Below are 27,217 nucleotides of genomic sequence, written 5' to 3'. Positions count from 1 at the left end.
ATGTCTGTCTGGCAGGGTTCAACTGACCTTGACCTCATTTTCATGATTCATAGGTCAATATTTAGTTTTGGTGGTTGTTGAGCCTGCAACTTTTGTCGCAGAAAGCTTGACATAGGGATAGTGATCTGGAGGCGGCGGCGTTAACTAACTATTTAAAAGCTTCATATTTTAGAAGTTAGAAGACCTGGATGCTTCATACTTTGTGTATAGATGCCTTATGATATGAAGTTTCCGTCTGTCATATGTCCATTGTCCTTGACCTCATATTCATGGTTCAGTGACTACTTGATAAAAAAGTTAAGACTTTTTGTAATGTTAATTTCTCTCTTATTATGAGTAATAGGATAACTATATTTGGTATGTGCTTACCTTGCAAGGTCCTCATGCCTGTCAGACAGTTTTCACTTGACCTAGACCTCATTTCATGGATCACTGAACAAGGTTAAGTTTTCGTGGTCAAGTCCATATCTCAGATACTATAAGCAATAGGTCAACTATGTTTGGTGCATGGAATGATTGTAAGGTGTACATGTCTGTCTGGAATGATTCATTTGACCTTGACCTCATTTTCATTGTTTATTGGTCAATGTTAAATTTTCCTGGTTAAGCCTGTTTCTTATATTACTAAAGCAACATGTTAACTATATTTGGTGCAAGGAATGATGGTAAGGTGTACATGTTTTTCTGTAATGCATCATCTGACCGTGACCTCATTTTCATGGTCCATTGGTAAAATGTTTAGTTTCATAGTTTCGTTTGTTTCTTTGATACTATAAGCAAAAGGTCAACTATATTTGGTTTATGGAATGATTGTAAGGTGTACAAGACTGTCTGCTAGGGTTTATCTGACCATGACGTTATTGTCATTAATGATGTTAAGATCATGTGATTCTTGTAGTTAAACCTTTATTTTTAAGATTGTCAACAATAAATCAATCATGGTTAGAAAAGCAGTCCAGACATTTCAGCGTGTGCACTCTTGTTTGGTTTAAGCATCTGTATACAAGCCTATAGAATCACTTAAATTAAAGATTGATGTTTACCCACAAAATCTGTGAAAATAAATCTCTCATGAATAATAATGAATACGCAGTACTAACAAAGTCTATGCAAGATTTGGTATTTTCTACCAAATAAAACATGATATAAAGCTCAAATCTGTAACTTTCTGTAGACAATGTATTTGTTGAAGATCTGCTTTTTTATTTGTTTGATAAAGTGCTTTCCGATGTCTGACCAGCTCTGTTGAATTGTTTCTTAGCATTTTATGTCCTAGTGGCCATGTAAACCTTTAATATATGATTTACAGATCTTCTCATAATTGGAGATTTTACACTGCTCTATTAGCTAGTTTTCTGTTACCTCTAAAAAGTCCTCTTTCCAAAGGGGTTTTGTTTTGTTTTTTAGTGCAATGTGTGTATTTAAATGCTGCTTTTTTTAGGACATCATCATATACCGTTTGTGGCAATGACCAAATCTTAATATAAATGTTTGATAACAACATTTTCCCAATTTTTTAATAGTAATGCTAATAAGACAACTACCAGTATCCATAATAATTGATTTATTCGTTGTTGGTGCTTAACGCCACTTTCAGCACTATTGGCTATATTGTTGCAGCCAGTTTTTATTTGTAGTGGAAGCCAGAGTACCCAGAGAGAACCACTGACTTTCGTCAAGAAAACTGGCAATCCACAAATATCATAGAACAAAGATGTGAACAATCATAGGTCACAATAAAGCCTTCAATGATGAGCAAAACCAATACTGTATAGTAAGCTATCATACATTATTTTGTCATATAGCTCTTCAACTGTTTAGGTTATTATACATTCTTGGCTTTCAAATATTCAGCTTTGAGTGTTCCTGATGAAGGTAGATCCAGAAAAGCTCTTCGGATGTCTGAAATTTATAATGTGTTGTTTTCATTTTGATAGAACCCTTTTTTTGGGGGGGGGTAACATTGATAACATTGCATAAATTTTAAGACTGCAGTTTAAAAAACTATAGCTTGGCTGAAAAAAGGGAAAACATCATTGCTCAGGAGTTTTGGTTAATATCCAGTCTATCAAAGATTTTGTCGCACATTTAATTGCAGGCATTATTGATAAACAATAAACAAACTAAAGAAAAAAAAATTTTATTTTCTCAAAATTTATAATTTCATAGTCCCAATCATTTTTGATATAAAACTGTATAAATTAATTTCACAACTCAATATTTATTTTTATGATCTGTAGCTCAAGTGAACATATAAACAGCTATCAGAATCGTCTGATTTTGTTGTCTAGTTATAAAATCCGATGATTCAGATAGCCAACATTTCCACTGGAGCCACATTTTATAGATGTATTTCACTCAAATATTTTCTAAAATTTTTATTGTCAATCAGTAAAAATTAAGTTTTTTTACTTTTTTTTGTTTTATTTTTTCATATTTCACTAGATATACATCTTTGTACACTCTGAATAGTACAACAACTCTTTATCCACATCAAATATTAGGAATCTTTTTTTGATTATCATTTTTTTCTTTTTTAATCTTTTTTTCTGCCATTCAAGTCACAAAATACAGGATAATAACTTTTAAATTTCGTTGTTTTAAAAGTTTCAAATTTTAATTAAATTTTAATATTTCTTTTTCAAGGCCAAAAAGCCTGTATTTCTGCGACTTTTTTAATAAATACTTTTTAAGCAAAAATGGCATTTACAAGAGATCAAAGGCAAAAGTTAAGGGAATTAATTCTTTAATAAAAGTAATTTTGACCTTGGGACGGTAAACTTTTGAGACATCCTTAACTTGTACCCTATATAATTTGATTGTACTCTGTATCAAAAATAGTCATGACCTTCAACAATGTCAAGGTGCCTGTGTAATATTAACTCAGAACGTCAACATTACACAAAGCCATGACTACCGTCAATACAAAGTTACTGTGACATCATTGACAAATGTCTGGTCCACGTTGAAAACATGTTATGACCTTAATGACCTTTGCCAACGATACATGATGGCTGTTCCAACATGAAGTCAAACTCTATAATGAGTAAAATAAAGATATATGATTATGATAGCACTTATAAATGAACATTTTTGTTGAGTAAATGTACAATCATATACAACAATCAAATTGTGAGCTTTTCACTAGTGGCAAAAAATAATCGGCTAGAAAAGTTCCTCATGTTTTACCACATGCATGATACAAGCATTTAACAAGTAATTCCTACCTGGGCAAATGCCACAAACCCATAGAAACAGGTATGCATATATCCAGCAGGCTTATTTGTTACTGACGATAAATGATAAATGTATTCTCTTACCTTCACAAGAAGTCAACTTTTGATACAATTGGACATTATCTATCTGGTGAAATTTGCTGGCTTCTTTTTTGTTGAGTGGCATATTAAAATACAATTGCTTTCAACATCAAAGAGTTCTATACCAACACTTACAGAAGTAAAATTCATATAATAGTATCACATATGCATGTGGTGAAACATGATTAAATAGTAACACAAAAACCACAATACCATATCCAGACTTTCTTGCAACTGACCAAATCTTTTTGAATTTTTATAAGCTTTTTTTTAAGTATCATTATTATTGAAACTGCTCAAGCAAAATTCAGATACTACTTTTTATAACAGCTCTTGTAACATTCAGACAAGATTAGAAAAGTTGCAAGTTAGTGTGGATAAATGGTTATAAACTGGTCTTTGTCATAACACTGCTGGAATGAACACATGGCACATTACCTAGATAAAAATAATTAAATATTATTGCACTGTAGAAAGAATCTGTAAAAATCAATTGAAAAGAAAAGTATGAATGTGAAATGGCGTCTCATATAAACTTCAACAGATTTCACATGAAAGTAACAACTGGTTGCCATAGTGCTATTATCCTACTGTATTGTTATATATTCTTTTAATTCTTGATAAATCTCTTGATAGTTTTTGTTTTTAACTTTTACTTTTCTATTTCACTTGATGTTTTCACAATAAATCAATTACATTGGTTTTAAAAAGATTTGCAAGTCACACTTCATTGAATTTATAGAGATAAAAATGTGACTGTTGAAATTGATGACGCCATTGATATGCATGCTATATCATTGTATGAAGTTTGAATTAATATCAAATTAGTGTTTTGGCAACAAGCAACAACAAAGTTTAGCACCTGATAATTTTTTTGGATTTTTCATTTACCAATATCATAATTAATCATAATATCATTTAGGTCAAGTAATAATTCCTACATTCTCATTCAACTATTTTTTTTTAAACAGGGCTGAATAGATTTTTTTTACCTGGTTTACATGGTAACAAGATTAAAGATTTCAAAACTGAAAATGAACAATTTCTTTACATGGCAAAATTGAAAAATAAATCTAAGGATGAGAATCTAGGAATTAACTTTATCTGGCCTTATAATTACATCAAACAAAATTCCAGATTACAGCTCTTTTCATAATGCTAGCAAGACAAAGGTTTGTTTGGCTTGCTTGCTTTGTTTGTATCAATGTTTGCTCAAGCATTGTAATTAAGATTGACATCTGCAAACAATATAAGTAGGCGGAGTTAAATCTGTGTAAAGGTAAATTTGATTATTTGATAATGTCCAATCAAATTTAAATATAATGTATACAAGTTTAAATCCTCCTTTTTATGTTGTTTTCAGATGTCAATCTTAATAACAATGCTTGAGCAAACATTGATACAAACAAAGCAAGCAAGCCAAACAAACCTTTGCCTTGCTAGCATTATGAAAAGAGCTGTAACTGCAACTAGAACATTGTTTAGATGAACTTTAGGCCAATTCTTATTCTTTCCATTGTTTGGATTTCATTTATATTCCAGAAATAATTTTTATAACGTTTAAAGAAGCCCTTTCCAATTCATTCAAAAAATTATGAAAACAACAATATATATAAAAAATCTAAAATAAATATGAAAAATAAATAAAAAATTTATACAATTTTAAAAATATAATTACAAATAAGCGTCTACGCTTTTATTTTCAAACAAAAACCATCAAATTGAAGATGAACAAATTAAAATAATCAACAACATGTCAAACTTAAAAAAAATAAATAACAAACAGACTTAACTGTTTCTCAATGAGAGAAAAAGAGCAAGAAAATACAAAAAAGCAAAATATTTTAAGCTATTTTTTCATTTTATTATGAATCAGACCAACTAATCTCTGTAAAAACAAAACTACATAAAAAAATGTATAAACAGTACCAGTATATTCAGGGTACCAGTATAATCAGGGTAACAGTAGGTTTCATTTATGTGTTTTAACATCATCACTATATAATATTTATCCTATTCTGAAAATAAAGGATTGATTGATTGCTGTTTGCTAAATATCCAGTGGCAATTATTCATGCATACTCAAGGCAATGTTTCAAAATTAAAAATTCATTTAATTGAATGCAGGTCTTTGTATTAATTAGATTGATTTGAAAGATCCAATACACCAATATCCCAGAAACCATATAGATATTCATATGTCATATAAAGCCATGACTTCATCAGTCAAGTCCACTGCTGTTTTAGCAGTGTACATTACCCACGATTTGATTCCTACAAAGACCTGATCCAACATTTACCAGTACAATTCAGCCATAGGCCTTCTTCAATTAAATTGAATTTGGATCATGGAAAGAGTCGATTGTTATAGGCCTACGGTTAAAACATCTTTCTAATGGTTTTAAATTTTTTTTATTTTTTTCCAAATAATTTTATAAAGGGCCCTTAAGATTTTGACGGTTTTATCAAGAAAGTCACACTTGACAGAGCACATACTTTTTGCATGATGTTCTATGTATGTATGATTTTAGTGTAAATTCTGAAGGAATTAAGTTTAAAAAAAATTTCATTGATATTGAAACACAGAAACAAAACAGCACTCTATTAGTTACTACAGAACTAAAAAAATAAATAACATATAATAACACTGAAGGCCTTTTTTACAGCTGACAAAAGCACCATGTTAAACCCAGAGTACCTTACTACATAAAACATTTCATACACCTGTTTTAATATAAAAAAACTTGACTCTATAATGCAATACCTCCAATCTATATACTTTTCTAAGATAACTGCAGTTCTTCATTGAGAGGCGGCAAAGCAGTACAATACATAAATCATGGAAAATAAAAATTTAAGTATCATTTTGCAGGAGCAATTATGATTTGCAAGCCCTAAATTCAGAACAACATTTATCTTCAGAATCGTATCTTGTTTTTAGCATCTTCCAAGTCATTCCATTGTGATAATTCCAACAATATATACAACCTCTGAAAATCAAGTGGCTTCGCTTAATCTTTGATATTTATGGACACAATGATATGTAGCATTACAATGCATTTTGTACACTCAATAATTTAATGTTATTCATCCTCCATTAATTAAGAACACGTACTCACACTAACTTAGCCTTATTCATTAGACCTAAGTTATAACATAAATGTCAAGCTCTACAAAGCCTTCACAAACAATTCATGCAACACCACTCCACAAAAAAAGCTTCTCTAACAGCATAATCAAACCCGTTTTGTACATCACAACACAACCAGGTTTCATTATACAAAAGTCATTTTTGTCGTCTGCTACATAACACAATCACTGATAGTGTTATGTTATAATCCTTTCCCTCTCTTCTTTATACTTTTCTGTAAGTATTAGCTTTCGTTGCAACAAAGAACCTGAATACTATACTCCTCCCTTTATAATTATTTGCTACTTTCAGCAATATCTGTCCATTTCATATTTAACTTTTTCCTTTCCCAATTCTTAAACTCCATCAAATTAGAGAAGATAGCTTCTAATTCATTCCTAATCCACATTCTTATTTTTAACAATATTTTTCAACCTCTGAATTAATTCCTGAGTCCTGGGGATAAATGCTATTAATATCCTCCAAATATTTTTTAGGCAACAATTTTCATCATGAGTCTCCATTTTTTCATGATGTTAGTTGACACACATCCCTGGATAATCGAGACACCATCAATGAAATATTTGATTTTGTTCATATCTGATTTCGACAAGACATCTGATATACAATTCAGATTCCACCCTTTATACAACACTTAAAAGACAATTGACTAAAACAAAAATTGTCGCTACAACAACCACTAGTACACATATTTGATAAATATTATTTAAATAAAAATAAATATACAACCATGTGGTCTTACAGTATGAAATATATACAGTGTAGCTGCCTTTTATACACATGATGAACAAATGTTTGTTACAATGTGCTAAATTACCGGAATTTCTAAAATTCTATGGGACTTGTAGTTTTGAACGTTCGTCTTCAAAATTTCAGAGTTTCATATCTAATATTTTTTTAACAAAAACAAGTTTGTAAATTTTTAGTTTTGATTTAATATTTTTTATTCAGCAAACAAAATTATGAAATGTATTGCATAGATATAATTTTTTTCTTTGATCTTTCCCTGATAAAAAAAATCTCCCTGAATGACGAAAGTTACTGATTTCAACCTTTTCGAACATTCTATTCTTTAACCTATTACGTTTACATTTCTGAAACTATATATTTTAGATCTTGATTCCAAAGCTTTTTACTTCATATGAGCACTGGAGTAGGTTACTCAAAAATAAGTACCATATTTCTATACATAGCACTATTACACTCTCTTCGCTATCATACCGGGCATGCTGGGCATGCCCACTGAGACATTTTTGTACATATACTCTTGACTACAGAAATCAATCGATTTTTTATATCTTTTTTGCAATTTTCTCTTATAGATAATAAGTACACATCTATGTACAATACAATGACTCATTTATATATTTTGATCTGTGTAACCTTCTTCACAGTGAGATATCTGTAAGTACAAAATCATTATGTATATACACTATGACCTTTAAACTTTGAGCTTTAGATTGGAGGAGGGCCATTTACATATTTAAAGTCAGGTGTTATGGAGAAAGACCAGTTGCCTAACTCAGTAACAGTCTCTGGGTTTAATATGTAACCTATACCAAACATTAAAAAGACAGCAGCTGCCTGAACATAACGTGACTTCAGCCATGTTGATGGTGATGAGAATAATGATGATGCTGCCGATGATGTCCTGCCACTATTTCTGAAAGTATAAATATAGCAATACAGTGTATATATATAAATGTACGTCACAAGTGACAACTCTACGACAGATCCATCCACTGGATCACCAGTGAAGGTCATACACAGCTGAAAACACATATTATATTCATAATTACTCTAAATATCAGCACAAGTTCGAATCCTGGCGAGGGAAGAACAAAAATTTGCTTCTGCAAATTTGCAGATATATATAAAGATAAACGTATATAGAGAGAAACAAGGACAAAGTAATAAATTGTGCAGCTAGTGAAAAAAAACTGACAGAAAAATGAAAGATATTTGAATGTTGTAAATTTTTTGCCGATAGTTGATTGTTTACCAAATTATACCAGTGTGGGTAAACTGATATATTCATTAATAAGATGCATCATAATTTCGAAATGGGTGTAGCAATTAAATTGAAAATTGTACAAATTTATTGTTAATATCCATAAATCTTGTGCGCGAAAATTATGCATTAAGAATTTTCACTTAATGCAATTGAAGCAAAAAAAAGATTTTAGCATCTTTTTTCTTCTTCAAAGCTCAAAAAAACAAACAATATTTAAGGTAGAGAACATCATTAAGAGGTGAATTCTTTAATAAATACAGTCTCTTAATATCTTCTTTTTTAAAGCTTAACTATTGAGTTAATACAAGTTGTTTATTGATATACAGTAGTCCCTCTAAGAAAACAGCCCCTCCCTGGGGTGGCCATCCCCATTAATATTTTATTGGAACCAATTTTCTAAAATTCTGTACTGAAACTTACTTTTCTAATTGTGCTGCCAAGTCCTGATTGATTGTTCTCAACAACTGTCCACATTTTCTCTGAGCTTCAAACAGCTGATCATGGATATCAGCCATGCTGTTCATCATCTGACTCCTAGTGTCATCGTTGAGGTAGTTTGATAGCTGACCTCTCAGCACCTGCAGTTTTTGACTTTTTTCTTCATAACTTTTTAAGGCCTCATTTATCATCTAAAAAGTAAAAGAACTTTTTAAGGCCTCATTTATCATCTAAAAAGTAAAAGTAAATGTTTATCTAATTAAATATAGTAAACCGTTACTTCTTAGGTGGGTTATAGAAGAAAAAAATTCAAATCCAATTTCCATGATATTTTGATGTCAAAGTTCAAAAAATTTATTCGAATTTATTCAAAATAAATGACTGCTTGCTTTTGTTTTGTTTTGCGTCAAATATTTCTGGCATATTCAGGACAAAAACATATTTAACAATAAATTTTCAAGTAGGTTCTGTAATAATGAGGGGCATGCAAGGGTTTTTTAATATGAATATCATGTCACTTCCCCAATTTAAGGCATGGGATTTAATTTCACCAATTTGACTTGACATGACTGTGTATTTATACATCCTGCAAGGCTAAAAATACACTATCCTCAGCATGGATGAAATTATTTCTAACCCCCTTATCAACCCTTTGGGTTTAAAGTTTTGATGTGAAACTGACATTTTAAAAGGCTCTTTACTCATGTTTGAACCTACCTGAAGGCATACATCCTCTGATTGATCCTCTTCTGACTCCAGCCTAGAAGCCAGAACTTCTACGTTGAACTGTTCCTGCAGTAGTTTCTCCAGATCCTGTCTGGTTTTACTGTAATCCTGCCAGATCTCATGGATATGTTCTAATTTTGCCATCTCCTGACTTAGTCTGCAAAGCATAAGACAATTTGTATCAAATAACTGAAACTCAGGGAAAAAAAGAATATGGAGCTTTAGAAGACACTAAATATAAATTTCTTTGTGTAGATTTGTAGAACATATTTTATCATTGAGCATATGACGAGAAATTCTAAGGGTGGTGGGGCTTCTTTAAATCAATCTGGAATATCGGTGTTCCTTTCAAATCATGCTTATTTTATAATGCTAACAAAATTAATCTTGTTCAAAAATCATGAAAGTACCAGTGTTACTATAAGGCTACATGAGATTCAATGATTCCCACCAATATAAACTAATATTAATTTAAAATTTTTTTTAGTCTGAAGTAAATCTAAAACTTTGAGTGAACTCACAAAAGGAAACACTCGCCTCACTACAGACTATAACCACATATTGCAATATGGAAGCAAGTATATTTTATTATCTCCCCTTTAACATGAGGGACCAGGACTATATTATATTATTCACATCCTTGGATAGTGTTATACAACTGTGTAAAGTTTCATCAATATCTTTCTAGTTGATTAGGAGGAGTTGTGCTTACAAGGCACATGGACAGACAAACTGACTGACAGAGCGATTCCTACTTACCCAGCAAAATTTTGTTGTTGTGTATAAAAAGTGAGCAGCAAGAATCAGACTGTTAGATATAAGTAACTCAATCAGTTAGTGTGGATACAATTATTTTCGTGGATACCAATTTTCATGGATTCAAGAATAATTGTGTGTTCATTGATATTCAATTTCATGGTTAAACCAAAGTTTGCATTCAAGCCCATAGTAAATTTGTAACTTGTTGAACTTTAAATTTGTGGCTCACCTTTACCCACATAAATTTGTGGCTCACCTTTACCCACATAAATTGGTATCCCACTAATAGTAATCAATCCACAGTATATAGATACAGATAATAATACAGGAGTACATTTTGTAATACCTTTGTGATCTTTCTGACATAGTCTGCCCAGCTAGTTTTGTTTGGAATAACAATTGGTCCAGATTTATAGAGGGGTGCTCCAGTTCATAAACAGATATTTTATCCTCTAAGTGATAGAACATATCCTTTGTCTGTAACATAGTCTCATGTTTCTCCTGAAAAAAATGAAAACAACACGTTATTAATTTCATGCTTCTGAAGCTCTTTTATGGATTTACCTTCACCAGGAAAGCCTTAAGACGAATATTCGAAAGCTAAGACTGTATAACAAACAAAACTGTTGAAGAGCTATATGACCAAAAAGCACCTAAAAAATAGCTTAATCTATCTAAGGTCAACTTTGCCTGAGGTAGTTGAAACCTCAGTTTCTTTACAATTTCAAAATTTATAAACGGACAATTTTAGAAAGGTTTGTTATAAATCATGTCAGTACAGAAGTACTGACTACTGAGCTGATGATACCCTCGGGGACTGACAGTCCACCAGCAGAGGTATCGACCCAGTACTGTAAAAAAATGAAAACAACATGTTATTAATTAAGTAAAAGTATCAGTAATAAACTGATTGATTTAAATACTGTAAATTAAAAAAAAAAATTGCATGCATTATCATTGCAATTTTTTAGGAATGAACCAAAATGTGAGATCAATTTTGCAATTACAGTAAATGCTGTAAGCAAATAATGCTATAAAAACTTTGTCTGTTTTTGAAAAATTCGTAAGGGTTCCGCGGAACCCAGTGTCTCGCCTACTTTTGCTGTTAATCGCAGGCTCAACAAAAATGAGGAAAAAAATTAATAAAAATATTCCTCTCTATACTATCTTTTGATTGTAAGTAGCTTCTGTCCAAGTTTGGTAAAAATCCAGGATAGTTTATGAATCTAATAAATGTTTTAAAAACTTAAACTGCAGACTGTATGTAATGTTAACTGGAAGTAAAAATAAGTCCATTTATAAGTAAAATACGGAAAAAATGGAACAAAATTTTAACAAAATTTCCTTCTAGATTCTAGTTTTTAATCATAAACAAGCTTCTGTCCAAGTTTGGTACAAATCCAGGATAGTTTAAGAAAGTTGTTAAAATTTTAAAAACTTTAAACCACAGAGTGAATGTAATGTTAACTGGCAGAAAAACTAAGTCCATTTATAAGTAAAATACAGAAAAGATGGAATTTTTTTTTTACAAAATTTACTTCTGGATACTATCTTATGATCATAAACAAGCTTCTTTCCAAGTTTGGTAGAAATCCAGGATAGTTTAAGAAAGTTATTAAAATTTCAAAAACTTTAACCACAGAGTGAATGTAATGTTTCCTGGCAGAAAAACTAAGTCCATTTATAAGTAAAATACGGAAAAAAAGATTATTTTTTTTTACAAAATTTACTTTTGAATATTATCTTATGATCACAAACAAGCTTCTTTCCAAGTTTGGTAGAAATCCAGGATAGTTTAAGAAAGTTATTAAAATTTCAAAAACTTTAACCACAGAGTGAATATTTGTGGACGCCGACGACGACGCCGACGGAATGTAGGATTGCTATGTCTCGCTTTTTTCGACAAAAGTCGAAGGCTCGACAAAAATCAGTTGGTGAAAAAATTCCAACTGATACGGAAACAAATTATTGTAAAACGAGTTTGTTAGAGTGTAAATTACAAAATCTGCAGCAAGGAGAAACTACATGATAGTGAACAATCTCATTTATCACTTCTTGATAAATGTGGTCTTCAATCACACAATTTTTCAGGTTTATTTGAATGCAAATACATTTTTTTTTTTTTACACTTGCAATATAATAAATCAAAATAAAGCCATATCTATCTATAATTGTATCGAAAGCATCTATTTTTGACAAAGAAGTTTTCAAAAATTCAGTCAATAATGCTATTTTTTTTAACAGTAAAATTATGCAAGAACTGTACCACAAAAGAGAAACAATTATTGTCCATTCAAATATTTTGTATATATGATTAATAATAACTACCTTAACATGACTGAGACACTGTTCAACCTCCCTGATACTTGAGAATTTATGATGATTGGTAATGACATCACAACCATTAAACTTCGATTGTATGTCCTCCAAACATTTATATAATGTTGACAATTGCTGTGACTGTAGTTGTCTTTCACTGGCAAAGGCATGAAGCTTCTCCCATTGGTACAGAATTTCTACAATTATACAGAATTAAGCATATTGTTACTTTAACATTCAAATTTGTATTGGTATACCCTGAAAGGGGCATTAATGATAGAAGGGTTGATCTGGGTTAATACCACTATGATACTAAAAACCTTTAACCACATGGCGGAAAAAATTTCATTCTGGATTTTTTGTAAAATATCATAAAGAAGCATACAATTCCCCTAATTTGTCCACAGAAAAGTATGACGACAAGTAAAACTATCATGGAAACCCAATAACCTTCAGGAGCTCATTGGGTAGCACCTACATCATGTAAATAAGTATTCATACACCCCAATTCTCTGGCTTAAAAGCAGAAGGTGAGTTGTAATGACAGTATTGCATTCAGAAGCTTTTTATAAATAGTTTTTATAAATACGATATATTGAAATAATAAATGGAGAATGTATCCATGGGACACAGATGATGCACCCACTTGCATATAACCTTATAAAGGGACATAACACAAGAAAATGTGAAGCCACCCAAGTTCGAAATTCATCTGAGTTTTGTGTATAAGTTTCTTTACGTTTGGTTGAGGCGAACTTTAGAGAATGGAAATGAAAAATTCAGCAATTTTTCCATTTGTAAAGGTGCATATCTCTAGAATGGTAATGCCACCCAAATTCAAACTTGATCTGCTTTGGGGCAGGGGCATAAAAATCTGAAATTGCCAAAAAAATACATAAACGATCAGGTTAAAATGTTTGTACTTTTATAAACCTAATAAAAAGTAAGTTTATCACATTCATCTTAAAATTGTTTTTATCTTTGTGTGTTTGGTTTCTTTAGTTGTTAGGTTAAAGTGCAGTCTACTGTGGTGTTTGATATTTTTAGCAAATAATGTGATTTTATATTATTATTAGATGCCAATCCAGGATTTGGAAAAAGCTGGGTCCACCAACAAGGCAAGATTACCAATGGGACTTGTATAAAGTCTATGCATCAACCATATATGTAGTTCTATAAGGAGTCCCCCTAAATCCATCTCTGATTATTTTCCATTGTACTATTATATATATATTTTTTCTATGTTCAAACCTAGAAAGTAGACACTGAACATTCAGAACAAAAAAAAATCCATTTTTTTCAAGAAAGATTACCTTGCAATGTATCAACATCTTCCTCTTCATCAGTACTAACAACTGATCCCAGGTGTTGTAATACTCTCCTCAAGCAATCTATGTTGGTCTGGCAGGTAGCTATTACTTCAGCCTACAATTGCAAATGTTTAAAACCCTTTAAACAAATGAAAGACCATGTGCATAAAAATCAAGTTTAAAACAAATCTTGACTTTAAAGTGTCATTATATACATCAATGGCTAAAAATAATGACCAAAAACAAACTAAAAAATTCTACAATACTTGTTGGTTATTTCATGTGGTCAGTAAGGCAGTTCATTTAACTTAATGTTAACTAAATAAACTTACTAAACGAAATTACAGGACTTGAGAGTGATCAATGATACAGTTATCATCAAATATTCCTGAATGGACAAGGAAACATTTGAGAAGATTAAAGTAAAGTCTTTTCATTTCATGTTCTCCAATTTCCATGACCATTCTAAAATTGGCAGTGGTAACACAATTGTAAAAAGTTATTCAAAGTTACACAAGAATTATATTAACTTGTGGTTAAATACAGATTCATGGCATATAGAGGCTTCAGACCATGATCCATCATGTTCATTTGCCATTTTTCAAGCAAGAAATTTAAAAATAGAGCTTTAATCTTAATATGTAAATGGTCAGTTGGCATCTATGTATAAAGTTTAAGAAAACAAAAACATTTATTAAACTCAACCATCAAAGAGCTTTATTTAGACTTTTTGTCAAAGTAGCGTGATCAATAATCATTTTACCCAATAAAGGAAACAGCCTAGACTATAATCTACGTACAAGTAATAATTTTTTTATTTATGTGAGTCAATAAAAGATATTGCCCCAACTGTCACCTAGATACACATAATCAATTTCAAGTTATCTAAGTTGAAAGAGTTGAAGCAGCTGAATTAATTGCATAAAGCTGCATCAAAATATTAATCAATGAACGTTTTAGAAAACTTTAGAAAACTATTTCATATACCGTAAATTCAGAAATTATTGTGTGCATTCATTATAGCAATTATTGAACAATGGACAAAAATGTGAGTTTACTCATTACAATTTTAGGAAATACTGCAAACAAATAATGCTTTCAAATTTAAAATTCAAGTTTTAATTTTTGTGAAACATGTCCTGTCACAATTTTCGAAATAATAAAAACATCACAAAATTTTGTATCAAAATAAAATAATCAATAGGAATCAAGCAAAGCATAAGGTTTATATAAAGCTGTCTCCTTAACTAAAACATATCATTCTATTATTCGGATTTATTTATCAAATTATAAGTGAACACTTTTGGTTTTTTTCAGTAAAGTTTCAAAACATGTTCTAAAAATAAAATCTGTGTGAAACCAATGACATAAGATTAATGAAACAATTGAAATTTTGTCACTTCATATCCTCTCACAACACATGGCTCATTACTAAGCATTAAAACTCAATATCAGATATCATTGTAAAGACTTATCTAACCTAATAGGATATTGATTCAGTATAATGTGTTAAGTCAAATCATCAATTCCCAGTAATTACAAATTATATGTTTATCAATATTGGTGAACTTAATTTAAACAAAACAATTTTTTTCTTATTTCATTTGTCAAACTATTTCTAAAGATCTACTTTAACACTTTTGTTTTTGAACATAACAAAAATAACTCATTGGTTTTTATAAAAATGTCAGTCCTAAGGGTGTACAAATGTATTACTGTCCACAAACTACATGGCATAATCACTACAAAAATATCATAGGAAGAATTCTAATTATCTTTTTCCTGTCTTATGGGAATTAAGAAAGGAGATACTTTCAACATAGGCATTGTTTGTCTCATTTCAAGAATAGCTGCATTCTAACCATATCTTTAAAACTGCCTTTTGCAAACATTGTATATTTTATTACTAAAATATCTACGGTCATGTTAGGGAAAATTTATTGAATATGTGTGTTATTTCAATCCATTGTAAGTAATCAAACAGTGGATTCTTCTTAATAGAATAGCCTTTGTTGTAAGGAAAATTATGCAAGATATCAAGTATGCAATTTTTTTTGTTAAACTTACATATTTGCTTGAATTAAGGTCAATTCCTGTGCCTTGGAAATCCTTGACCTTTTTCTTAAGGAACTGATCTGTGATTTTGAGCTGTTTGGCAGAATCTTTGATGAAGAAGTATAAATCTTCTAAATCAGAATCACTGTCATAGCCATGCTTACTGCTCTGAGTAGCCTGAAAATGTAAAAAAAAAACCTGTTATAACCATGTTTATTGCTCTCAGTAGTCTGAAAGTCAAAACAATGATTTCTCTAATGTGGTATCATGCTACAATAACTGAATTTGAATGGAATCAAGAATACTGGAAACCATAAATTAAAACAGTAAAACATGTCTTTACTGAACCCCTTTGGGGTTGAACATTTTGTTATTGTTTTGATAGAATAGTTCAGTATCAACAGGTTTCAAACTTATTCATGGTAAGGTCAGAACTAACTATACAAAACTGTTATGACTGAGGCAGATAACAGAACAACAGAACAAAGTGCACATACCAATGAAAGACTCAAACACAAAATGAGTACAAAGCATTCAATCAAAAGCCCTCTGATCATTTTAATGTTAAATCTTGTTAACTTGAGAGTTAAAATCACTTTGAATGCATTTGAACAATTGCATGATAGCTTTGAAAGAAGACAACCTGACCACCCACTGTACACCATGACCTTAGTTGAGTTTCTGAAAAAATCTATCACATATTCGTACATCCAATACACCTTGTAATTACAAGTAAACGGTGCAGGTTAAAAAAAATTGTAATAAGAGACACCAGGTAGAAATGTAATCTTCTCATAAATGACTAAGGATGGTGCATCTAGTTCACATATTTAGTCAGGCTTGAATTAATTCATTTTTTGTTGCAGATTTTTCCCTTTTAAAAAAAAAATGTTTAGCCTTTAAAATAATTTTGATAATCATAAACGCAAAACCATCTCATTTTGGAAAGATGATTTTAATTAGAAGCTTTAGTGCTGTCTTGTTATCGGTATTAATTGGTTCTGTGGTCTAAAAATAACTATACTAGGACAATTTGAGCTAATTAAACAGTGAAAGTTTTGTTCATTAATGAATATTCCTTGTGAAGCTTCACCACTGTTACGTGTCTATAATTAGCATCGGAAATAACTTTCCTGACAACATATTGGGTAATTATTATTCTTGGCATTGTCTATTACCATATGTCTTCTATACATCAGGGGAAAACATAAATTCTAATTAAGTAAAGACTAAAATAGCAAATATATCCTGAAAAAAGTTACTTATGCTTTAAGATCCTTTATTATCTTAAAATTTACTGAAACTACTTTATAATCTAGGTGAATATTTAAAAAAAGCTCCTACACTAATCTTAAATTTAGGCCTAGTTCTGTTTCTGTGGCATAAAAATGGCTACAAATTAGAGGACTTGAGAAAATTAAAAGTTTTGCTTTGTATAGTGAACATCCCTAATGAAGCTTCCTCACTGCTAGTTGAATTCTGATTTCAAAAACTAGTTCTCAGTCATGTACTAAACAATTTTTATTTTACCTTATAAGGATTATTCCTCATTTTTTCCTACCAAACTTGAATAGTTTTGTCAGTTTCTTGATATGAAGATAACATATATAAAATACTTGAACAAAAAAATGATTTTTAGATTAAACTAATGATTTCAGTATCAAATATCATATTTTTCAATTTAAAAATAAGAAGATGTGGTATAATTGTCAATGAGACCAAATGACGTAGAAAGCTTACTAAGCTACATATGTTTAATATTATAATTTCATATTTTGATCATGATGTAAGAATTCAATACTCAAATAAAACATAACAGTTACAATCCTGCTGTCTTTGTCTTTGATAACAAATAATCAGTTCAACAATTTTCATTATTTTATAATCACCAATGAATATGTTATTACTGATTTTTCGATTATTTACATATGAACATAAGCAATTAAAACATGTACTTTTTTGTTTTTACATGGCTCAATTATATGTAAGACTACACGTAGCACTAAAAGTGTAACAACATAATGTATTTTGCGTCAAATAACTGACTCAACATTTTTATCTTCTTACTCCTTGTACACCATCCATTGATATCGACACATTTTCTAGTTCTATAACTTACAAACTGATACAATCTTTTCAACTAGCAGCACATGGTTTATAAAAAACCGTCATATAATGATATTTATCAATTAATTTGTAAAATTATTCTGCATTCACAAGCAATTAAGCGGATCATCCATTAATGACATATCAAATTTTTCCCTAATAAAATTTCTCCATTTGACATTGTCATTCCAAATGATCACTTTACTCCCACACTTCTTGATCTAACAGACAAATTCTCTACAATATCTCATTAGTCAAAATTAATGATGATCAGAAAATCAATAAAGAACAAGCTAAAAGAAGTGTACCAATTTCTAAATAAAATTTGCCATTTCCTTCATCAAGGACATACTAACATAAGCCTAACAAATCCTTACCAATTTTGGCTTTGACTTCTTTTTAGCCATAACATCTCTCACAATAGAAGAGGACTGAGCAGAGGTAATTTCCTCGTCAAATTCCAAGTCCTGTTCTAGCTGGGCCCAGGAGATGGGCAATTCTTCTTGGTCCTCACCAAGGGACGTGTATACTGTTTGCTGTTTATAGAAAAAGAATTATGTTGTAGCAACAAAAATAATTTGTATCTGAAGTTTGACAGTAATATGATTTACAAGATAAAATTATGTCATATAACCACATGCATAAACAATGAAACTACAAGATTGTAAGAAAAAAGTTCTTGTTTTCCTTTCGTGCACAATTTCAATGCATTCTTTTTTCTGAATTGTCACCTGATTTTAACACTAATTCTTAAGCTAAAAGAAATAGTGCTATCAAACTATTTTTGGTGATTACTAGTTGTCTGAATTCTAAAATAAAATATTTAAAAAAGTTGTTGCACATCATATTGATTCTGTAGATATGGTATCAATATCTTAACTAACCATGTCTCAAAACTTTGTTGGTTCGGACATGAAATCAGTGCTTTTAACAGTACTTGATTCTATTATTTTGCTGTTGATATTTAGCGTTCTTTCCTAAGAGTTACAGTTGGTATACCTGCAAGAAGTTATCCAACCACAGTAATTAGGACAGGGAAGCAGTTTTATTATCTGATACAATGTGTACCTGTTTTGTTACATACATGGGGGTAGTTAACCAACCAAAGACAGGGAAGCAGTACAATAATCTGATCACTGCATTTTTATATATCTGGTGGTTTTTATCCACCGAATTGATTCAGACAGGGGAGCAGTAGTATTATCTGATCCCTGTTTTATTACATACCTGGTGGTAGTTATCCCACCAAACTGGTTCAGACATGGACGCAGTACTATTAAGTGGATCATCATCCTCTGTACAGGATATGTCCGTCTGTGCTGTCACGTAGGCATCTGACACTGAAAAATAAATCAATGATGAAAACTAATTTCTAATAATATCTACACTGATATGCTTAAAATTAATAGAAATCTATATATATGAGTTTAGTTCGTACTTAATGGTATCTTTTAATATCAATCCATTTTTACTTCAAATGTCAATGTTTAGTGTATCCAAGGTAACGTCATACAACCAAATACATGTACACAGTTCATTAAAGTCACCTTGGAATTTTCTTTTTATTTCTCTGGAAACTTCAAAACTTGTGTTTTTTTCTAATTGTGCGTACATTAATTAAATCAGGTTCTATATTTGTAATAAGGCCAAAATAAATGAAGTAGTGATTCCTGCCTCCCTACTCTATATTTTTATGCCTACCCGATAACATTTTTTGAACATTTTTTTGTTAAGAACCATCACAGTTCATAAATTTTTGATTAAGCACCCTATACAGTCCAGAACATTTCCCTAAAGTTTGTAAATGTTTTAAAAAATAAAATCATTTTACCTATCTTATTTTTTTCTGCCAGGTGGCAAGAAACAAGCATATATCTTGTTTGACCTTATAAAAATAGAGCTCATTTGAGGACACATCTTCTATAAGTACATTTCACTAAATTATATTCTGAAAATCCTTTGACGATTAATATAATATTGACTAAATGGTCAATGTAATAAGAAGTGCGAGTTTTAATTGTCCTTAATGGAATGTACTTAACATTGCTATTTTTGTAGTTAAAATATAGATCTACCATTGGTCAACTATACTACATAACACTAAAAAAAAATGTCAATATTTCAAAAATGACCTATTTAAAATTTAACTAAAATTTAATAATTTTTAAGGGGAGAGATTTCTCTTATCTACATGAAAAAAAAGAGAAATAAGCTTCTTTTAGGCGAGTTAAAAATTTTGATTCATCATTTAAAAGTTTTCAAAATCTAAAATAAACACAAGTTTCATACCTTCGGTTTCCGTATCAGTAACTTCCCCACGCAGAGTTGTATCATACAGTTTTCTCTTAACACCACATTTTGGCAAAGTCGATGAACTAAATTGTTTTGGAGTTTCATATTCCAATGTATTTATTGACGTTTCAGACTTAGACAATGTCACAACCTCTTTATCACTAACATCACTAAACTGAATCACACTCCACGGTCTATCTTTTCGTTGTTTTCGCTTTTTTAATTTTGATGTGTCGTGGAATCTAGGGAGAGTTGTTGGTGACAATGAAGCATCAGAATTGAAATCCAGTCCCAATACACTATCACACAAAATTTCCTGCTCGTCTGTTGCTGTTGAGAATTCATCAGCTCCTTCATCGCTATCCTCACTACTTGCATCACATGAACTGATCTCATTTATCTTCGGAGGAGATTCAGACTTCCTCTTTACAGGAGATCTCCTTTCTCTTTTGGGTGACTTATTTTCACTAGCTGGTATTTTTTCACCAACAAGTGTATCAACCTTTTCAATCAGTTTACGTATATCATCACAATCAGATTCTGTACTGGTGTGACCTGCGTTGATAGGGGATACAGAGGTACCACTGCTATAACCAATGTCTCGGCTCTCAAGTCTATGTTTATTCTTTCTAAGCATATCTAGGTCAGAATCACTGCATTCTGATGACATTTTAAACTCCACTTCGCTAACGACTGCACTATCTTTTCCGCTGAAATCTCCGGAAGCATGAGAAAGTCCACAGTTTATGTCAGTTTCTTCAACACATGTACTACTATCTTTTTGATCGCTATCTTCAGCAAGGGGAGATTCAACAAAATCGGCACAACGATTATTCAAAGTGAAACTATCATCAGTGAGAGGACTGGATCCAAATTTTTCCCATCCAGAATTTTTTGGTATCCAACCTGATAAGAATGATGCTGATGAAAATGGTTTCTGAAATTAAAAAATAAATCTATAGAAATATAGAAACATGTACCAGGTTATAGGAAATACATTTTTGAAGAAAAAAGTTCTTAACATTATAAACAAGATTTTTTTTTTTTACCAAACTGATGATTTACATATCTGTTGATAATAAGACTCTACCTTATGAGTTTCTACCCAAGTACCAACTTAAAAAAATACTGAATTACTTTGCTTAAAAAATACCCAATTTCTTTTCTTAAGAAATACCAAATTACTTTTAGGCTTGCTGAAGTATATGATATTAAACTCATACATTCATATTTATATCTTCATCTCTATAAATGCACTTATTAAGATAACTAATTCCAGTTTAATGCTAAACCAGGATACTTTATCCTTTAAGATGCATTGCTATATATTTTCATTTAAATATTATATAAAACAGAATTATCTTTAAAAAAAATCCTCCTCAGTACTTAAGCTAGAAATTGAACTTGACAAAGGTGTAAAAATCAATTCCCATCAGGGAAAAAGTCATAATTACTATTTTTTTATTACACTGTAACGATTTAATCTGAAAATCATCAAAAAGCTGATAAGTCTTTTAATATAAATTATTACGTTAAGGAACAAAGAATAAAGTTAACAAAGAGAGAATAAAAACTGTTATAGCTTCCAGCATCATTCACACATTCATTATTAAACTTGTAAGGCTCTCTGTTCTTTGTAATGTAAAGAACCATTTAGTATCCATAGAAACATCACTGAAGCATCAACTGTGAACTTCTATTTTGTTAAGTTATGATTGAACATTTCATAATAACACTTCAAATCCAGGTATAACTGTTGCAAATATCTTTTTATGTTTTCAATATCATAAAAATGTTATGTCCGTTTGATCAAGTCCAATTTTGACATTAAATTTACGTCACAAGAGTTTATAGGTGTTTTTGAACTTTGTCCTTGAACATTTTCATCAAATTTTCCAAGGAATTTAGTCATTTCATATAATAAAAACTTATTTATTCAAAGATTTATATGCAGATGACACAGCCATACACAGGAATATATTTATCTCTGTTTCTATGAGAACATTACATAAATAAGTAAATAAAAATATACCACATAAATCAAGCGTGAAAATTATTATTTCATTTTTAAGTACTAATTTACACTATTTAAGCTCAGAACCTTTAAGTTTATTTAAATATTTATTTAAAATTGATTAATTTAATCCAATTTTCTGCATCTGTGTAATGTTTTCTATTTCTGATGCAATATTTATCCTCAGCGCCTAAAGGTATATCGAACACAATTTTATTATATGCATGTGCAATATTCACAGTTGATGTAATGTTGTCCGACATGAAATACACAAGAGGTTTAATATGGTAATTAATTGAGTTACTTATGTGAATTACAAGAGAATGAACAATTTAATAAGACAAGAATGCATTGTTTCTGACTACAAAATAACACTTTGACTTAACTTGAAACTCACTTTTTATTAATGCAGACCATAAAAATGAAAAAAGCGGGACCATTTTCAAACTTTATAAATGAGAACAGATTTTGACTGTTACAACTTCCTGCATGAAAATCCAGATTTATGTAAGAATATGATGACAAAATATGGATTTAGGCCTTTTTCTGTCAATTATCCATGATATACATATAGAAAAATGTTCCCAATATAGACATCAATGAAGAAAATTCTTCAATGCATTTGGAATGTTGAACTCAGAATAAATTTCATAGATTTATATTATATTCAATATGCACATAAATGCAATGTATCTTTTGAAATAAAAACAATTTGAAAATATAATTTTTTTTAATCTAACTGACTGACTCTACCTATTTTTAAGTTCTTTCCCCTATGTGAGGAAAGACCTTATTGTTTTTCCAATTAGGTTTTGTAATCAGACTTATGACATGTGTTGGCCTAAGAACACCATGCTACTTCTATATCAACATGTATAATGTTCACGGCCTAATAGCACTATGTAACTTCTAAATTAACCTCTATGGAGCACTGTAAGTAGAAATAGACAGATTCAAATTTGTAGTCTGCCTCATGACAGCAATTTTATCATGTCTGTCAAAGCCATATTAATATAAGACATCATTTTAATGAAACATTCATGTTTAATTTCCAGAGATAATAGTTTCTAAAACATTATATATATATATATATATACTGTATAGCCCCAAAGTCTTTTCTGATAATTTTACTTTCTAAAAATCAGTTGAGACACCTTTTAAACAAATTCTTATCTCATTTATTTTGAACGTGAAAATTGTATAAAACTTACAACTTCCTGGAAACAAGGAACTATGAATCAAAGTGCAACCTACTCAATCAATTATCATAAAGTCATCTCGAACTATTTGATGTAAAATTTACCAAAAGAATTGAAAGCAACTCACATAACTGAATTAAAATCCTAAAACTCTAAACAAAGTATCCAAAATGCTCTGCTCCTTACAGTTTTAGGTGATAAATGTTCATTCTTGCCTCGATTAATTCACAATAAATTGATAAAATCCTAGCGTGCTTCATACCTGGATATTACAGAGAGAATACAAAGAGATCACCTGAAAGTCAATTTACCTGGACTTTTGCAGATTGTGCATTAATTCATTGATTAAACAGAATATTACGTAAAGTGCACTTTTTTCTTGCATCCATATTGATTAAACCATGAGGGGACATGATTTCTCTATTTGCAAAGTACTGAAGGACTACCTGCATACGTGGTACGGGCCACGGTATGACTATATAGGAATCACTTCAACAGCTTGGATTTTTATTCTTACCTGCTAAATTGATCAATTTATCCTTTTATCCCATTCATAATATCTTTTTTTAGTTGACTGAGGTAATGTAATCAATATTTGCTGTAAATCTTATTTGTTAAAAGACTTTTTAAAACTTCCACAATCCAAATTCTTTATAGCTAATTGTTTTTATTTATCAAAAACATTTCTTTTTTATTGTTATTTTTTAACACATGAAAACAGATTAGTTTTAGGGGTACCTCCATTCAACAAATTCTTCCATTAAAAGAAAGTTAGCAAAAGTTAACCATACAACCTTAACTGATATCCTTTGACCCCACTTCCCCACTTCTATGGTGTAGTAAATATGTGTGACCCAGTTTCTGTTTTTTCCTCAATAAAAACTGATGTATCCTTGAAGAAATAACATGACAAATGATTGTAATCATTGATTTCTGTTCACTAAAGTAAATACTATCTTGTCTTTTTATTTCAAATTACTTCTTCATTTATCATTCAATTCTTATTAACTTTCCTCCTTTTCATTTATTTCTTTGTCAATACCTTACATAGTAAAGAATCTGATTAGGGGGGAAATTAACATTCTCTAGAAACCAAGTCCATTTTTTGAAAAGAAATGTGAATGCTTTAGACGTTTTGAATCTTATATGCTCTTCATGTTTTAGTAAATCCAGATATATTGGTTAGGTGCATTGCTCCAAAGCTCTTCGTAATAAAAATATATGGAAATAAAAATTATTTTGCTATAAAACTAAGTATCTATTAAATATTTTGAGTCATATTTGACTGAGAGTAGAAGAACAAAGGAGGAAATTATTATACACAAGATTTTTATTCGCCTCAAATTTTTGAAATGAAAAACATCTGAATAGTATGTAAATTTTTATTTCAAAGGAACTCTAAGAGAAAGAAAATATTACATTTAAACATGATAAGACAAAGACTTTTTTTCATGAAAGTTCAAAGGACTATGACAGTTTGAATAAGGGATCCTGATAAAAACGTAGATGATCTTTTAAAAAAAAATCAAATATTCTACATACAATTCAGGCAGGACTAGTTTGAAAGAAAAATACTTAGCATAGTATGCAGAGGCAAAAATAAGGAATTAATGGTATTTGTGACGTAAGCTGATGTAACTTAAATAAGAAGTATTTCTGTATTATACAATGCATTTATGTTGTATTCTTATTACAATGTAATATTAGCAGTCATTGTGGTATTTCCTATTCAATGTAATATTTGTATTCAATGTGGTATTTCTATTACAATGTTATATATCTAATTCAAAATAATATTTGAAATAAATGTTGTATTTTTATTACAATGTAATATTTGAAAACATGTGGTATTTTTATTCAAATGTCAGTCACAGGGACAAGAAAATGATATCATTTGTTTTACATATATTACACATATAAAACATTAAATGCATTTTAAAATGAAAATAACTCAGAAAAATATCAAGTGAATTCATTTATCTATTCCTTACTACTTTTCTAGTTTACATATTTATACTTTTATTTCCTCATGCTTCAAATTCAACAAAAATCAAAGAATCAAATATCAGTTACGCCTTGAAAGGTTTAAATGATTTCAAAAGAATAATAATTATTTGGCTGTGTCATAACAACTTAATTTGAGCCATAAACATCTCATTTGAGATTCAAATTTTGTTTAAACAAACTGAGGTGTCAATCTTCTTCACGATCATCAGCCCACCATTATATTAGATAAGTTGACTTAATTTTATTGATTTTGCCGGAGACAATCTATGTGCTTTATTTACTAAGTTTGTATCATTTATTTATTACTTCCAAGGCCTAGACCTCTTCAATTAGTTATAACTCAATTCCTTTGAACTCCATATATAGTTAAATAATAGCGTTACACAACTCAGAACAAGACAGCGTCACACCATCAAGATCATCAACGATATTAAAAAGTCTCGCTCAGGTAATCAAAGTAACAAGCGACATCCTGATGCGAACTATATCTTGGTCATTTTATTCCAACATGAAGTGTACCTTTGTTGTTTATAGCGACTTTTATATATAATTTTTCTACAATAGACTACAAAGGGAATAATTGATTCGTCAGTATAAAATTCTCTATAATGAGATATTACCATGCATGATTACGTTTCATCATGAGCAAATAGCATGGCATAAGGTGTGATACATGTTATGTCAATTTTCCCTAACTGAGTTAATCAGAAATATAAATATGGTTGGTAGTGATAGTGACAAAATAAAAAAGCATAAATATTTGAATTAATCGATACTAAAATTTTAAACATGGAAAAGCAAATTTACAATAGCTTATAGTAATAGCTCTAGAAAAAATATCACACAGGCTTCAGTCCAAAGTCCTGCTATCTCTGTTTTCTGTGGTGTCAAGCTATGACATGAACTATTTTAAAGATAACTATACACACCAAAAATAAACATACCATTTAATAATAATCAATTCTATACTATGCTTTTAACCTTTTTTCAGCTTTGTCAAGTATTTGATAAGCTTGTTTAAAATGAATCACAAATTTGTGTGAAAATGTTTCCAAATGTATGCATAATTTTCTTGACAACCAGTACTCCAAATTTAGAATCACAAAGTTTTTTTTATTAGTCTTTCAGGTAACTTCTTAGCCCATTTTATATGCTTTTCTGTAAATTTTTTACCTCTCCAGGAGGTATTGTGTTAAAATCAATTTCCTTTTATGATTTCTTTATATTCTGTTTGTTCAAAATTTGTCATGAAAATTTAATCACTATTGATGGTTCTTTGGAGGTTTGAACTAATTGTTTCGAACTATCCCATTTTTCAAACAATCTATTTCTTCAAAAAGATTTTTTTTTTAACTTTTCAAAGCATTTTTAGTCGTTCCTTATACAATTTTTCAAGCATTTCATATGCTTTTACTATTATTTATGTTTATGAAGCAATTGGTCACTTTTTCAGTACAAGGAGCCAAATGTCAAGTGTAAGCAGTTGTTAGAGCTCTCTAAATCATTTTCT

General features: G+C 30.2%; 1 protein-coding gene across 4 annotated transcripts in view; it reads right to left on the bottom strand.

Annotated features, from left to right (window-relative positions):
* Positions 1-2,124: 2,124 nt before the first annotated feature.
* Positions 2,125-27,217, bottom strand: part of LOC127738580 (uncharacterized) — a 73,627-nt gene continuing 48,534 nt past the window's right edge. For all 4 annotated transcript variants that reach the window (XM_052249888.1, XM_052249890.1, XM_052249891.1 and 1 more), the window contains exons 7-16: positions 20,485-21,424; positions 19,423-19,535; positions 18,573-18,731; positions 16,102-16,266; positions 14,038-14,149; positions 12,734-12,921; positions 10,752-10,906; positions 9,638-9,803; positions 8,903-9,111; positions 2,125-8,131 (exon numbers count right to left, since the gene is read on the bottom strand). In XM_052249888.1, the coding sequence (XP_052105848.1) occupies positions 7,924-8,131; positions 8,903-9,111; positions 9,638-9,803; positions 10,752-10,906; positions 12,734-12,921; positions 14,038-14,149; positions 16,102-16,266; positions 18,573-18,731; positions 19,423-19,535; positions 20,485-21,424 (2,415 nt within the window). In that variant the 3' untranslated portion in view covers positions 2,125-7,923. The remainder of the gene's footprint in view (positions 8,132-8,902; positions 9,112-9,637; positions 9,804-10,751; positions 10,907-12,733; positions 12,922-14,037; positions 14,150-16,101; positions 16,267-18,572; positions 18,732-19,422; positions 19,536-20,484; positions 21,425-27,217) is intronic.

This window comes from Mytilus californianus, unplaced genomic scaffold (genome assembly GCF_021869535.1).
Source record: "Mytilus californianus isolate M0D057914Y unplaced genomic scaffold, xbMytCali1.0.p SCAF_4, whole genome shotgun sequence".
Classification (NCBI taxonomy): Eukaryota; Metazoa; Mollusca; class Bivalvia; order Mytilida; family Mytilidae; genus Mytilus; species Mytilus californianus.
The sequence above is the reverse complement of the archived record's forward strand: the minus strand, read 5'-3'. Positions and strand labels throughout refer to the sequence as shown.